Source organism: Sander lucioperca, chromosome 1 (assembly GCF_008315115.2).
Source record: "Sander lucioperca isolate FBNREF2018 chromosome 1, SLUC_FBN_1.2, whole genome shotgun sequence".
Taxonomy (NCBI): Eukaryota; Metazoa; Chordata; class Actinopteri; order Perciformes; family Percidae; genus Sander; species Sander lucioperca.
In genome coordinates this window covers 13,331,006-13,345,564 of record NC_050173.1, presented here as the reverse complement: position 1 = coordinate 13,345,564, position 14,559 = coordinate 13,331,006, and the positions used below count along the sequence as shown (strand labels likewise).

At 40.2% G+C, this 14,559-nt stretch overlaps 1 protein-coding gene across 1 annotated transcript; it reads left to right on the top strand.

Moving 5' to 3' along the window:
• The first annotated feature begins 1,216 nt into the window (after positions 1-1,216).
• cldn23a (claudin 23a) lies at positions 1,217-2,395 on the top strand. Its single transcript, XM_031298197.2, has one exon. The coding sequence runs from the start codon at positions 1,405-1,407 to the stop codon at positions 2,233-2,235; it is 831 nt and encodes a 276-aa protein (XP_031154057.1). The 5' UTR covers positions 1,217-1,404; the 3' UTR covers positions 2,236-2,395.
• The last annotated feature ends 12,164 nt before the right edge of the window (positions 2,396-14,559 follow it).

Genomic DNA, 14,559 nt, shown 5'->3' with positions numbered 1-14,559 from the left:
GGGTTGATGAAGTTGATGGTTTTGTGAGAGTCACACTCTCACCCTGCTTTCAGGGTCTGTACACAATGATCTAGTTCATGTTTGAGGTTTTGAGCATCAGTGATATGCATCTGTGACGTTCACCTTCTAAAGAGACTTTATTAGGCATCTGTGAACAATCTTTCATGGGATTAACAGACTGATTTGAGAGGAAACCTCAGAAGGAGTAATCAGAAAAAGAGAGAACGTGAGAGTAACCAAGAGATCAATAGAAACAGACAGATGTGCAGCTAGAAATATGTAGAAGGAAAGAGGAAGAAAAGACCAACACAAAGAGGCGGGAAGGTATTTGAGATGATTCCTGCAGAACTACATTCTTACCAAAAACAGTTCTGACACAGCCACTGTGGCATTTTCAAACTAAAGTCATCCTAATCTCTGAGTCTGACATAAAATAATTACCTGCTGGGCAATCTAAATGACATCTTTGAAATGAATGAAGACCCCCAAAATAAGAAATTGGTGCCATTTATTTAAAAGAATTAGCCTGCTTTCCTATTTTCCTGAGCTGAGTCACTAATTAAAAACTATTAAGTCACAGTTTGGACTATAAAGTGACACACAAATCTTAGTCATGGGGTGTGTGCCTTTACAGTCTTATTTTTATTGTATTGTATTAATTGCATCCCACCCCACACCATTTTATCAAACAGGCCTACGATATATGCTGTGATTTCTTATTCCTGGAGAACAAAACTTAGAAATAATTTCCCATTTGTTTTGTCCTACATGTTTTAAGTTGACCAAGAGCTGAACATTCCAAATATGTTGTGGTTTATTGATAAAAGAAAATGTGGAAGAGCTTTGTTTCAAATATATTGTTTATGTGGTAGCATATACTCTATTATGCGTCTCTATTACTCTATTATGAGTCATATGACTATCATTTTTGAGTTAATTATTGAAATATGGTGACTGCAATATTGTATTACTACAGAAATCAAACGTTTAAAAGAAAATGTGGGTGAATTAACAAATGGGGTGTTAATAGAGAACTTATTTTATTTTTAAACTTGAGCAAGCTGATTCAACAGGCGCGACAAAAACAATGTCTCTGTTCTTTATCACATATTAGGCATTTGCATGAGAAAAGCTTCGTCGAAACTCCGCTCTCCCCTTGTTGGCTGTTGCAGGTGGAGCTGAATACGCGCTCAGCTCTGCTGCGCACGGCACGCCACACCTGTCCTATTTGGGACTTGAGGGCAGACAGGTAAGGCTAAAGCCCCGCCCACTGCCAGGTTTCAGTCAGACTTGTTTTTTAAGAGCAGCTATTAGGGCTTTCAAAACCCAGCCGCCCCTGTCTAAATAACTACACTGAGTGTGGGAGTAAGAACACACACATCCACAGCAGCAGCAGCAACAACCATGCCGAGGCTAGAATCTCAGGAGTGGATCCGGACATCAATGCGCACTCCGGGCATCCTGATCTTCGGGATGGTTTTGGCTCCATGCGGATTGATCCTGAACCTGATCGCCACCGCGGCCCCGAGCTGGAGGACCCTCAACAACCTCCCCAACACCCCCTCCTCTACCTTCATCCAGCAAGGCATCTGGGACATTTGCTCGGCCTCTACAATCGTCACAGGAGTTACGTGTGGTCTGCAGGACACTTTATATTTCAGCAACCAGATCATCCAGATCGCTCAGGGTTTGATGGTGGCCTCCCTCATCGTGACTCTAATCGGACTGTGCGTGGCCATCCCGGGGGTCCGCTGTTGGACCGACAGGCCTAATTGGGTACTGGCCGGGCTGGGCGGACTGGTGTTCTTTCTCTCAGGCGTCATGACCATCATACCAATCGCCTGGTACACCAACATCCTCAAAAGCGTCACAACGGTCACCCCTACCATAGATGTGCGTGTCGGCTACTGCATCATCCTGGGCTACATCGGAGGGATATTTGAAATCCTTGCCGGCATCGTCATGGCCATCGGGATCTGCCGTTGCTGCGGAGGAAAGAACCGAGGAGAGAGGCGGATTGAGGAGGTCACGGGGCCCCGGTTCAGCCATCAAAGGCAGCCGCAGAGACGAGTTGATGTGCCCAACCTGAACCGGGCCAGGAGCAGCGCCAGCAGCAGCGTCCCATACTCAAAGGACTCCATGGATGAGGATGTGTCCTTCCCCCGGGCCAAGACCAACCCAACCCGGTCAGTCAACCCCTCATACAGCGGCAGACCCTATGATGCCGACCTATAAGCACATGCACCACATCTGGATCTCCATGGAGACACACAAAGATAGCCACATGAAGGAAAAACGACTTAAAGACGGACATGAATATTTGCAAGGACTAAAAGTGGGACATATTGAAAGAAATGGTAATAAAAACTATACTATTCTGGAGTATTATATATATATATATCTGGAGTATTATATATATATATCTATATCTATAGATATCTATATCTATATAATAATGCCTCTTTGAGCATTACTGTGTTTCATCAGGAACAATCGAAGGCATACATCTGTAATAGTGTTAAATGGTGTGCAAGTGACAGAACCAGGGCTGCAGTTTAATGCAGTTACAGATGAGACTCATTATGGCCTTAGCTGGGTTATGATTCATTCGAACATCATTATGATACAGGACAGGTGTATGCTTCAAGCAGTGCAGTAATGGCAAAGATGGGAAAATGGAAGGAAAGTGAAGGATTCTGCATTGTTGTAAGAGTGAAACAGAGAGAAACCCTACATTGTTTATTAATAACCTGAAAATGATATTTAGTTGAAGTAAGCTGTCTTTTACAGTCTGCAAATGATGATGATCTCTATTTTAAATAGTCCTCATCTTTAAGGAAGCTTTTGCATTTGTTCTGTGTACATGGGCTGCCCCAATTATAATGTAAATAGGCCTTTACTGTATTATTATGCACTTTACAGTTATGACCAATCTTGTAGGTCCTACAAATATGTCCTACATCCTGAGATGATCAATATTGTTGTTATTGCTCTGTGATGAAAGTGCTGTTTATTAAATGTGCAGTGTTTCCTAACAGCAGTTGACTAAGTTTTTTTCCTCAACTTAATATTATAAAATTTCAGATTTTACTGCAGAAGTGCATGTAAAGAAAATAATAGTTTATTTGATAAGTGGAAGTATCTGTGATTATGATAGCAATGCAGTGAGGTTAAATGTAACTCAGCAGAAAGATTATAATAGAGCCTCTAGAGTGAGAATGTTCACATTTAAGACAAGCAAATTAATGTGTTCTATCATCGGTGACCAGAAGTCATTATGGACACTATTCAAACACACATGCAGACAGGTTACATTTCACTGTGATAGTGCTTTCTTTGCTTCCCTGTCTGCTTTGTCTGTACCTCATACGTACACAGACAATGCTGTCCGACTGGTCTGAGAGGTTGGTTTCTTTCAGCACCTTGTCTAACAACATGACTACTTCTGTTCAAACTGGCTGAACATCTCAAACAAGGAGACACTGTAGTGAACAATTGTCTCTCTAGAGCCCCTGCTAATTCTTTTGTTGTTAAGTTGGCCTACATGGAATCCCGATGCAGTTCTCCAGCAGAACCTGTTGAATGCATTGAAAGGTTAGCAGTTTTTATGCTGCTGCATCAGCTCCTACAGATGGAAAAACAAGAATGGAAACTAGAAAATCTTCAAGTAGAAATACTGGAAGCTTTCTTCTGTCTGTCCACCCACAACAAGCTGATCTTCACAAAAGTTTTATTGCACCATAAACTTCCACAAAGTTGGGAGACTCACAAGAGATGGATTAAAGAATCATGCAAACGGATACATCAGAGCCTGAAATAGTTTCCAGTAATGCTGGATCCTTCATTTCCTATAATACAACCAATAGCCCCTTTACATTACACACTTTCTTTTAAAGGCCCACATGCTCAAGTTTGTAAAACAGGCTTTCTGCATAAGGAATTCAGCCAAAATACTCCACAAGGGTTATTTTATTATACTTTAGAAAGTGCCTTTAGAAGGCATGATACAACTCTTTTCACAGACAGATAGTGCTCCCCATGGCTATTAAACCTACCATTCTATTTCACATAACAGCAACTTCTAAAGTACAGTAGCCTGCTGCAGTTTATTTTGCTCCTCCTGTAAAACAAACATGCAACGTGTGCTTATAATAGAAAACCATGTGTTGACATAGTAGCAGATCCTTTATTTTCCTTGTAACTATATTTACCCTTTTCTCTGATAGATTGTTAGCGTGTCAGTGTTCATGATTGCAAATCAGTAATTATTCAGGTCTCGGTTCCTGCTGAGTTTAGTAAACATTGAAGCTGATACTATGGTGCCACTGGATCCCAGAAAGAGGCTTAACAGGCAGTGATGCATGTTCGGGTCTATGCATAACACACACTGACTGACAGCTGTCTGTAGTGTTAATACCCTATAGCAGAAGAACATTAGTAATGGTTTTAAAGTGACACACCCGTTACTTTGTATTATTCTTAATTGGATTACATTAAACATACTTATTACCAAATTGTCAAACACTAATGACACTTCAGCTGTAAACAAACTGATAGTAAACTGCTAAGTATTGAAATAAAGTTGTTCTAGCCTTGTCTATCATGTTGTATCCTGCAGAGCTGCAAATCATTGCATCAACGTTGCATCTTTACTTTTCAAGCAATAACCTGCAAAATCATTCCAGAGGACACATTAATACATATGTGGCATTTTTACAGTGCTTAAATACAACACATAGCAGAATTGATTGCAGTAAAGATTGATTCCGACACTGAGTGGCTTTAACTGTACTGGGTCAAACATAAGTGACAGGAGAGGAATTTTAAAATGAAGCAAAACAGGATCAGCGAAGGTGTGTGCAGTGTGCACACATTTAGTTTCGGGTTCTTGACATAGTTCATTCTCCTAGAAAAGTACTTTGTTTTCTCATGGTCTGTGCACTTGAGACATTTTGTGATAGACAAAAAATGTGATAGACTAAAGTGTGTTTCCACATGATTAGACCTTCAAAAAAAAAAAAAATGCGCATATCAATGCTCAGTATGTCCGTGCAGCGTGCCCGATACATGTTTGACTGAATTTATTATTGTGTAACCCAGCAACACAAAAAAACAGAAAGATCATTTAAAGAGTTATGTCACATAAAAGTTAATAATTTAGTCAGTGTACAAAAGAAACAGACAATACAGCAACAACAAAAAACACTTAATACTAGGGATGTAAGAAAAAATTGATACACTTAAGTATCGCAATATTTTATTTTGCAATACTGTATTGATTTTTTTTGGGATTTTTTTTTTTTTACATGCAAAAATAATCATGTAAGACAGTGGTTCCTGTTTATGTTGTATTTAAACCCCCTACCACTAGATGGCTATGCTGAGACACACCACTAGTGTCCTCGCCTAACAGTGCCTGACTTTTTGCTAGAAGCTAACAATGTAGCTATGGCTGAACTTTGGCCTACTTTAGCATATCAAAATTAGCTCACTAAGAACCTGTGAACCACAATCCCAAACTGGCAGTTTGATTTTCTGTGTACTGAATTGTTTAGCTAAAGTAAACTTCTTTGGCTTTTATGCACATCGTCAATTTTTTTTTTTAAATATTAGTTTTTCTAAAATAATACCTTAAAAAAATCCCAATATATCGCCTTACGCACAGTATCAAAATATATTGCAATATATTGACTCACGACCCATGTATCGCGATACGTATCGTATCGCCAGATTCTTGCCAATACACAGCCGTACTTAATACTGGCTACATTCCTGAGAGAAGCTGGGTTACTCAGTAAGGAGCAATCAAAGTCCTCATGAAAAGTTAAGGACTAGTCAAACATTGTTAAAATCCTTGGCTTAACCCTGTGTGAAATAGATGGCAGTTTTGATTTCAACACCTGTGTTAACTCACTCCTTCAGGTGCGTTCTCTGTAGTTAAAGGAAGATTCTGCTCTGTCAGAGAGCAACTGATAAGGTGAACATTTGCATTATTTCACTATGGAAACAATCTTTTGCATACAGTATATCATGGAAGTAGGATTTGATTAACGAGTATTAGACAGATTCTGACATTTCTCTCTCTGCATTTAAACTGCAAACAACAAAATTGTTTGTTTCTTGCAGAGTGACAAATTCAGTCACTATGGGGAAAGTAAAAAATATTCCCAACACACCAAAATGGTTTCATCTACTGATGCTAATAATTTCTTTTTGGTCGTTGTTCATCAGCACTATGTAGCCACAATACTCGTTTAAGTTCTATAAAGAACACTATTATTATTAAAGCAAACAAATGTACAACACTAGTGATGTGTCATACATCAATCATTCAATTTTTATTTGGCACATTAAATCTAACAAGGTACAATTTCAGTGATGTAATCCCATCAGCTCCTTTAATTTGGGACTGTCAGCAGTGTCCTCATGTAGGATCCTAATGGCCTGGGGGTAGTAGCTCCTCCTGAGCCTCTCAGTGTTGGGCTGGTGTATCTGGTGCCTTCTTCTTAACATCAACAGTGAGAAAAGGCTGTTAACCAGATGGTTTGGATCTTTAATGATTCTCCTAGCCTTTTTCTTGCAGAGCCTGGTGTAAATATCCTTTAAGCATGGTAGGGTTCAGCTGATCTAACCTCTCACTGCAGGAACTTGCAGTCATGTTCGGTGCTGTTTCCGTACCAGGCAGTAATGTTCCCCATCAGGACGCTCTCTATGACTCAGGAGTAGAAATCCAACAGTATTTGAGGGGATACCCGGAATTTCCTTAGGCGGCCAAAGTTTAACAGTCACTGCCTTTCCTTTTTTAACCACATACCAGCAGTATGCAGTTCCCACAGCATGTAGTTCCTGGTTTGCAAGAGAGGGTCTGACTGGACCCAGTGTTGTAGTCGAGTCACCAACTGTCGAGTCCGAGTCAAGTCATCATTACCTGTCTTTGAGTCAAGTCACAAACCAGAGAACTGCAACTCGAGTCAGACTCCAGTACTCCATCACTGCCTATTACACAAGAAAGTAGTCAAAAACTTCATCCAACTTCCGAGTCCAATTTCATAACTCCTCGAGTCCAAGTCATAAGTGCGCGTGTCTAAGCCAAGTCTGGGTCCAGGACTCGAGTACTCACCGAGTCATCACTCAATCTCTGGATCATTATTGGATGTGGAAACAAAGTCACCATATGGCTGTCCACCGCATAACCTCGTTGCAGGTTTTAACATCCGACCCAGACCATTTTTGGCCAGGGACACAGCATCACTGTCTGACCATTTTTGTGCTGGGATTGCAGCCACCTTCTTCTGCCAGTTTTTCCCTTTTGACAACACACAAAAACACACAATAAATTTGTGAACATTTTCTGGTGAACAATAAAATAAACACTCTCCAACAGAAACTAGCCTGGCTCTGTCCAATGTTATCAAATACACTGATTTATTAGAAAAAGTTCAACTTTAAACAAACGGGACAAGATGCTAGAGAGCTTTAGATGTTGCTGTGCATATTTTGTCACTTTACAGCCAGACTAGCTGGCTTATGCTAAGCTAGGCTAAACCTGCGTTTTTAACAAACGGACGAGATTGACGTCATTCATCTCACTCTTGAAAAAAAAGCTATTCCCTTAAGAACAACTAATGGAAAAGCTTTCAACAGAAAGACACCACTGAAATATTTCAGTACCTCTTCCTCTTTTTATGCTTCTGCTTCATCTTGGCGAGGATAAAAGCCACGATCAGCCCCCCGATGAGGAGGGCCAGCACACTCAGGGTCAGCGTTACACTTAAGGCCCCGTTGACTGTGTTCTCGCAGAATTGGCCCCGGTAGCCCAGGTCACAGTCGCACACAAAACCGACGCTGCCACCCAGAGGAACCTTACAGGCACCATGGCCACTGCACTTAGTCTCTCCACAGGTCAGCAGGCTGTAGTCAACGCCTCGAGATTCGGGAGGAGGTAAAGAGGTGGTCATCGTAGAGGAGGGAGGAGGAAACACTGGGCTGTTAAGGGAGGGAGCAATACGAGGAAGGAGAATGGGAAAGGAGAGATGAATGGAAGGAGGCCACCGTAAAACACACGACAAGCAGACGATACAGACCATTGGAGGTCAAATTGCAATTGTAATTGAAAACCTGCTGTGAGGAGACTTATGCCTAGTCGTCTAGTTGTATGGTCCTAGCTTTGTTGGACTGAGCTTCTGGAAAAAGGACCATGTTTTGCTGGATGGAAAGACATAAAATAAATATAAATAAAAAATGAAGGTGATCATATCTTTTACCATTGGCCAGTGATTCTTCCTGTGTGGAATTCGTCACATTTCCTGACCATCTTTCTGCGCCTTGTCAAACTTTACTTTGGCACACTTTACCGTTATTGTGTTGTGCTCAAAGTTTTAAGACTGAGCTGCCTTCAGGTCCAACAGAAATTCTTGAATTGCACGATTTGTAAGCAATAAAAAAAATGTGGTAAACATATAGGATAGGGACAGTCTGGATTTTCTACAATCCTCAGTTGGCGAGATGTTCTCATCAGTGAGCATTAAGGTATCAAGTAAATTTACATACCATGGAAAACTCACATTTTCAGTACCTGTGCACATAACATTTAGGTATCTGGAGCACCTACTAACCCACAAACTGTGAAATAAGAAAACCCAGTCACTTTTTTGCGGATTGCCTAGATCAGAAAACATGGGATTCTCCAAGCCATTCAGATTTGGCTCCTCTTCCTACGTCACATACAGGCTCAGTAGAATATACCGCCCTCCATCTGAGTATCTCCTACGGCTTGAGAACTACTGTTGAAAAGGTGCGCCATATTTTTCTAACAAGCCAAACAGAGCAGATGGGGCATTTGGGGAGGGGGGTTTAAAGAGACAGGCGCTCAAACAGAGCATTTCAGACGAGGAGGGAATAGTGTATATTCAGACAGAACGAGAAAAATTGTGTTTTTTGAATATTAAAGCATGTAAAAATGTTCTAGTAGAAACAAAATACAAGTATGAACCTGAAAATGAGCATGTCTCCTTTAAATTAAAATGGATCCCATTTACATTATCTGTAAAAATCCAGATTTTATCCTAATCATCCCCAAAAACATAGTATTTTATACCATATACCGTATTTTATAACATTTCTATTTTTATACATGTGAATAACTTGTGTTTAAATAGGAGAGCTTCAACAATTCCCACTGCTCACATACAAACTGATCCGCTAGTTGTGTGGCGTCTCGCCCTCCAGTCTCCAGGTGTGTAATCAACCACATTAGGTATACAGAGACTGACTCAGGATATGTTAGAAAACCCAAAGGATGACTCAGGCTGAGCCTCATGACTCCTACTACAGAAACATCAACCTTGTCCTAATGAAAAAATAAATGCATGTTAAAAGACACACTATGATATAACCAAACCTACAACAACGCATTCATTGGATCTATTAAACAGTGCAGTATGCGTTCTCTAGCATACCAGGTGCATACAAGAGTGTATCTACGACATAAAGCCTTACTAGATACTTAAGACATTATGAACTTCAATTATATAACTTTTTTTGTCTTGTCTGTGTTGTGTTTTACATATTTATATACTGATATAAAGTTGAATTGATTTGACTGTTAGTGTTGCATTATATTTTCCTGTAATATAAATACACGTGTGGGAAAAGTCACCTCCGAGATTTAAGAGACAAGACTGACCATTGACCAAAAGGTAAACAGCGCATCAGGTTAACTAAGTGGAGGTGGTGAAAATATTTCATCGCAAGCATCTCGTCTTTTAGGTTTCCCACCAGCACAGCGAGGTGGTTTCGGAGCGGGCATAAAGTACAATGAAATAGCACAGCTGCATATTAATATATGACAAAATGAAAAACATCTACTCACACAAGCAATGAATCCAGGGGTGGTGTCTTAAAATGCAAGCTGTGGAGTATGGAGTTTGTGTGTGCTAAAGGTCCTGGGTCTTTGAAAGAAAAAAAAAAAGGTGAGGGAATCTGCAACAAAGGAAGGAGGGAAGAGGAAGAAAGTTGAGACCTGTGAATACCTGCCTCTTTTTGTTCTTCCACAAACCCGCAGGCACACAAACGCACGTAGAATCACCTCCTCCCTCTGCCTTATCTTTCAATGGGTTGAGTCATATACACTCTGGCTCACACCAACACCCTTGACATTTGTGTAGCAACTTTACATTTCATAAGGAGAGTGATAACAAATAGTATCCTTCAGTTAATCGCTGACTGAGAACACTCAATCCCCGGGAAAAATAAACCTCATTGTGTTGCACATTTCAGACGATGTCATAAAATAAACGTGTGACTCCAAATTTATAGACAAATACGTCTGACGATGAAAAATAAATTTAATTTTAAATTGCATACACTTGCATAACTTTTCCTGAAAATTGGATGGTGAATAACAAACACACAACCTGCACACACACACACACCCCTTTATCCTGCGCACACAGCCTTACCGTTCCTAAGGACTAAATTACAGTAGGGGTGTTTGCCAGACAAGCTGGGGAAGGAAGGAGGAGGCAAGTTAGAACAAGAGCAAGCCCTGACACGTCTGTGTAAGATGCAGCATTTCATACCGTAAATCTGTTGCGCAACGGTCAGAAACTGCTTTATAGTGGATTTCTCAACCGTAACGAGCAAGATGGTTTGTTAACACAGAACTATCTGAGAAGCCGTCACTGGAAAATGTTTGTGAAAGGGCAGGCACAAAAAAAAAAAAAAAAACACCTGCCAGGTGATTGGATGAACCATCTATCTGTGGTACCGTCACACACACCTAAACCACGCCCCTAGCTCTTCACATGCCGCTGATTGATTTAGTAAACTGGGGCCTGTTTCACAAAACCAAGATAAGGGATTAAGCCGGGATTTATCAGTTATCCTGGATGATTTAAGCCTTGACTCGGTTTCACGAAAGTGGAGGCACATAAATCACCATGGAGATTTATTCTGTGCAGCTAGCCTGCTCCCGACCAGGCTAACAGCCAGGATTTATTTAATCCTGGAGCCTTTTCTGATCACCCAGCAGTGGTTTTACCCTATTGTTATCAGCCTGGATTAAAATACAACAGGTGCATATTGCTGTTCCTTTAAGTGCTGTTAGTATTTAAAGTTGTGACCATTATTTTTTTTTTTTTATAATTATGTGACAGTCATCTTTACTGTTATATTGCTGTATGCAGACTGCTGTTCATATTGTTGTTAGAAGTTTGATGAATATATTACTGCAGTTGTTGAGATAATTAGAAACTAGAAATTAGAAATAACTGATGAATATACTCTCTTCCATTCATGTTTACAGTGTGTATGGAATTTATCACTTAATTATCTTTATAGTTTCTAGATTTTAGAGTCCAATTTCTTCAGTGTCTTTATTTTCTATGTTCATATGTACAAGGGAGCAAGGCATATAATATGTAGAGAAGGAAACTCGTCTATAAAAAATAAAAAAAACACGAGAAAAAGCGTGGCAGATAATAGCGGACAGACTGAATGATAGTCAAAAAATATACATGTATGAACTACTGCTCTTAACTGAAACCATTCAATGAGTCACTGTCATCTGCAAAAACGAACAGTTGTACACTTTGCATTAAAAGCTAGCAGTGGAAGTTAATATGACTTAGGAAATTTATATTTTAGCCCATTAAAGAGAGAGGGAGAAACAGAGCGAAAGATATTTATGCATCATATTCTAGTGTTGTAGAAAATTGATCTTCATGGTAAATTTCCTGAGTAACATTATCTTCTGCTTACTTTTAAGGCAAAGAGTACAACTGTTAATTTGTGCAAATGATTAGTAGCCTAATGCTTGAATGGAATGATTATGACGGTTTCAGTTCAGAGCAGTGGTCAGTTAATGTATATATTTAGGCTACTTACGCATTCAGTCGGTCCGTGATCGTCTGCTACGCTTTCTCTCGCTGTTTCATTACAGGCTCTTTTCTTTTTATACAAATAATGTGTTTCACGTCATCATACTTCCACAAGAAGCTGCTGCTCACTCTGTGTAAAGTATGTACAATGTGTATTCTCCATTTTGGCATCAGTAAATCTGTGATCGACCTCGCGGTCTTTTGAGGAAAGCCGTGGGCGCGCATCTATCTGAATTACTTCAGCCTGGCTCAACCTAGTCGCTCCTCCTCAGCCTGGCTTGGCCTTCGTGAAACGCACCAAGCCAGGATGCACAGATGAGACTAGGTCAAGCCTCACTTTATCAGTTATCCTGGATTTATATATTCTGCTTTTGTGAAACAGGCCCCTGGTAGACCCATGGATGCATTAGGGTAGACCAGACACAAACGCATAACATAAGTCTGACAAGATGGATTTTCTTGTGATATGTGATCCTGCCATTCTGGCCTGATGTGAGAATCCAGCTGCCATGCAAGGTATGATTACGTAGGCTTCCTAAGAGAAACAATAATCCTTTTGGGTACGATAGAAAGTTTGGTGATGCCTCTGACTTTCTCTTACGCCATCCCCAAATGTTTTTGTGTCAAATGTCTTACCAACTAGTAAATAGACTTCAGCGTGCGCCCCATGTACAGGGGCTAAGTCCTTGCCGCAGCGGGGTTGATTCTGACCCGCGGCCCTTGCCTGCATGTCATTCCCCCTCTCTGTCTCCCCCTTACCTGTCTGCAGCTGTCCTGTCTAATAAAGGCCTAAAATGCCAGAAAAATCATGTAAAAACCACATAGTAAAAAAATCCACACAATAGAATCCACACACACACACACACACACACACACACATTAAAAGCAGCTATAAAAAGGTAGTTTGTGTGACTTGAACATGAAGAACATAGCAGTGACTAACCAGCCACTAGCCTCAAGCAGAGATGAGGAGCGGATTACAGAGGTCTGATAACCTCACTACTTTCTATCTCCACAACCATTTTTTTTTCTCCATTTTTAAATTTGTTGCAGATGCTTTAGTTTTTTTTCCCCTCTCATATGCAGATGTAGCCTACTCCCCAACACCAATAAACAGACTTTAATTTGTAAAGCTCAAAGCACCACAGTACATAAGTACCGCCACACAGAGCCTCTAGCATGACTCTATTAGCCCATTTCAAATTTCCAATGCTGTTTTTAGAATTCTTGATTTCAACCAACCCCTAAATGCATGCATTCCTACGCAGTACTTTGGTGTTAAGAGACTTGTTACAAGATTGAGTGACCAATTAAAGCTATTGAGTTCTTGTAGTCTAAACCAGGGGTCTTCAACGTTTTTTAAGCCAAGGACCCCCTAACTGAAAGAGAGATGGAGCAGGGACCCCCTACTACATATATTGTATAAATGAAGTTGCATATTAAACCGGGCCAACAATAACGTGTAGTGCGGCCTAAAGCCTTTATACATAGCTTTGTAGTGCATAGAATACTAAGCTATCAAAATAATTGTTGGCATGATTTTATAATATTTTAATTCACAACATAAATGTGGCACAGTGAATCCTTTGGGATGAACTGTATCTGTGGATGGCTACCTTAGTGACAGCGTTGCCTATAGACCAGTAAGCCTATCATCAGTGGGGATTTATATTTGTTAATAATATGGAGTCATGTAAAGACTTTAAATTTTGAAAACAATTCCAAAAATGAATAATTTCGAGGCCCCCCCAGCAGTGACTCTGAGGACCCCCTAGGGGTCCCGGACCCCCTGTTGAAGATCTCTGGTCTAAACTTTTCAGAGCATAGCAATAATAATACAAAAAGAAAGTCATAACTAGTTGGTAGCTTTGATTTCAACCAGACTCAGTCATCGTCTTGGCTATTGCAACATGGCTGCGAGTACTCTGCTGAGGGGTCCAGTGTTTTGTTGTCAAGCCTGTGTCCTCTGACCTAGCGCTGTCAAAGTCACACTCCAATACTTTATGATTAAGAAAACATCATTGTGCATGTGCTCATTTGTGGTACATCTCTAAAATATCCTATACATGTTTGAGAAAAACGTAAGACAAAGATGTTCAGCAATTTTGACTGAAGAGAATTTTTAAAACCAAAAACTTGGAACAAAAGGGACTTGAGGGATTACCCGAATGAAGAAAGGAGCTCAGAGCAGAAGCGCTGCTTTGTATTGGACTGGTCCAGGACTCAGATCATAAAACCTCTGCAGATACTTTCTTTCAAAGCTGGGAGGAGACCACAAGGCAGAGGACATGGAGGGATTGCATATCCGATGGAGGGAATCCCTATTTTGGTAAAGCATGTTTAATGTGTATAATCAGTATATAAACATGCAATATATGATGTGTAATACACTAATGTGGTTGTTAGCATATGAAAGTGTAAATATGTCAACTGAACTCCTTGCGGACATCCATTAGTGGAGGCTGGTGTATAAAAACATGAAAGAATATTAGTAAAACAAAAAGTTACAATAAAAACACTACATTTATACTTTTTTTAATGCCCTTGCAGCTGCAGAACTACATTATACTATATAATAAACTGCACTGCTTATAAATTACTATAGACAAAAGCGCGCACACACACAACCGAAAGTCACAAGGAAGCATTTGATCGAAACTGGTATCAGATTAAAAAAGAG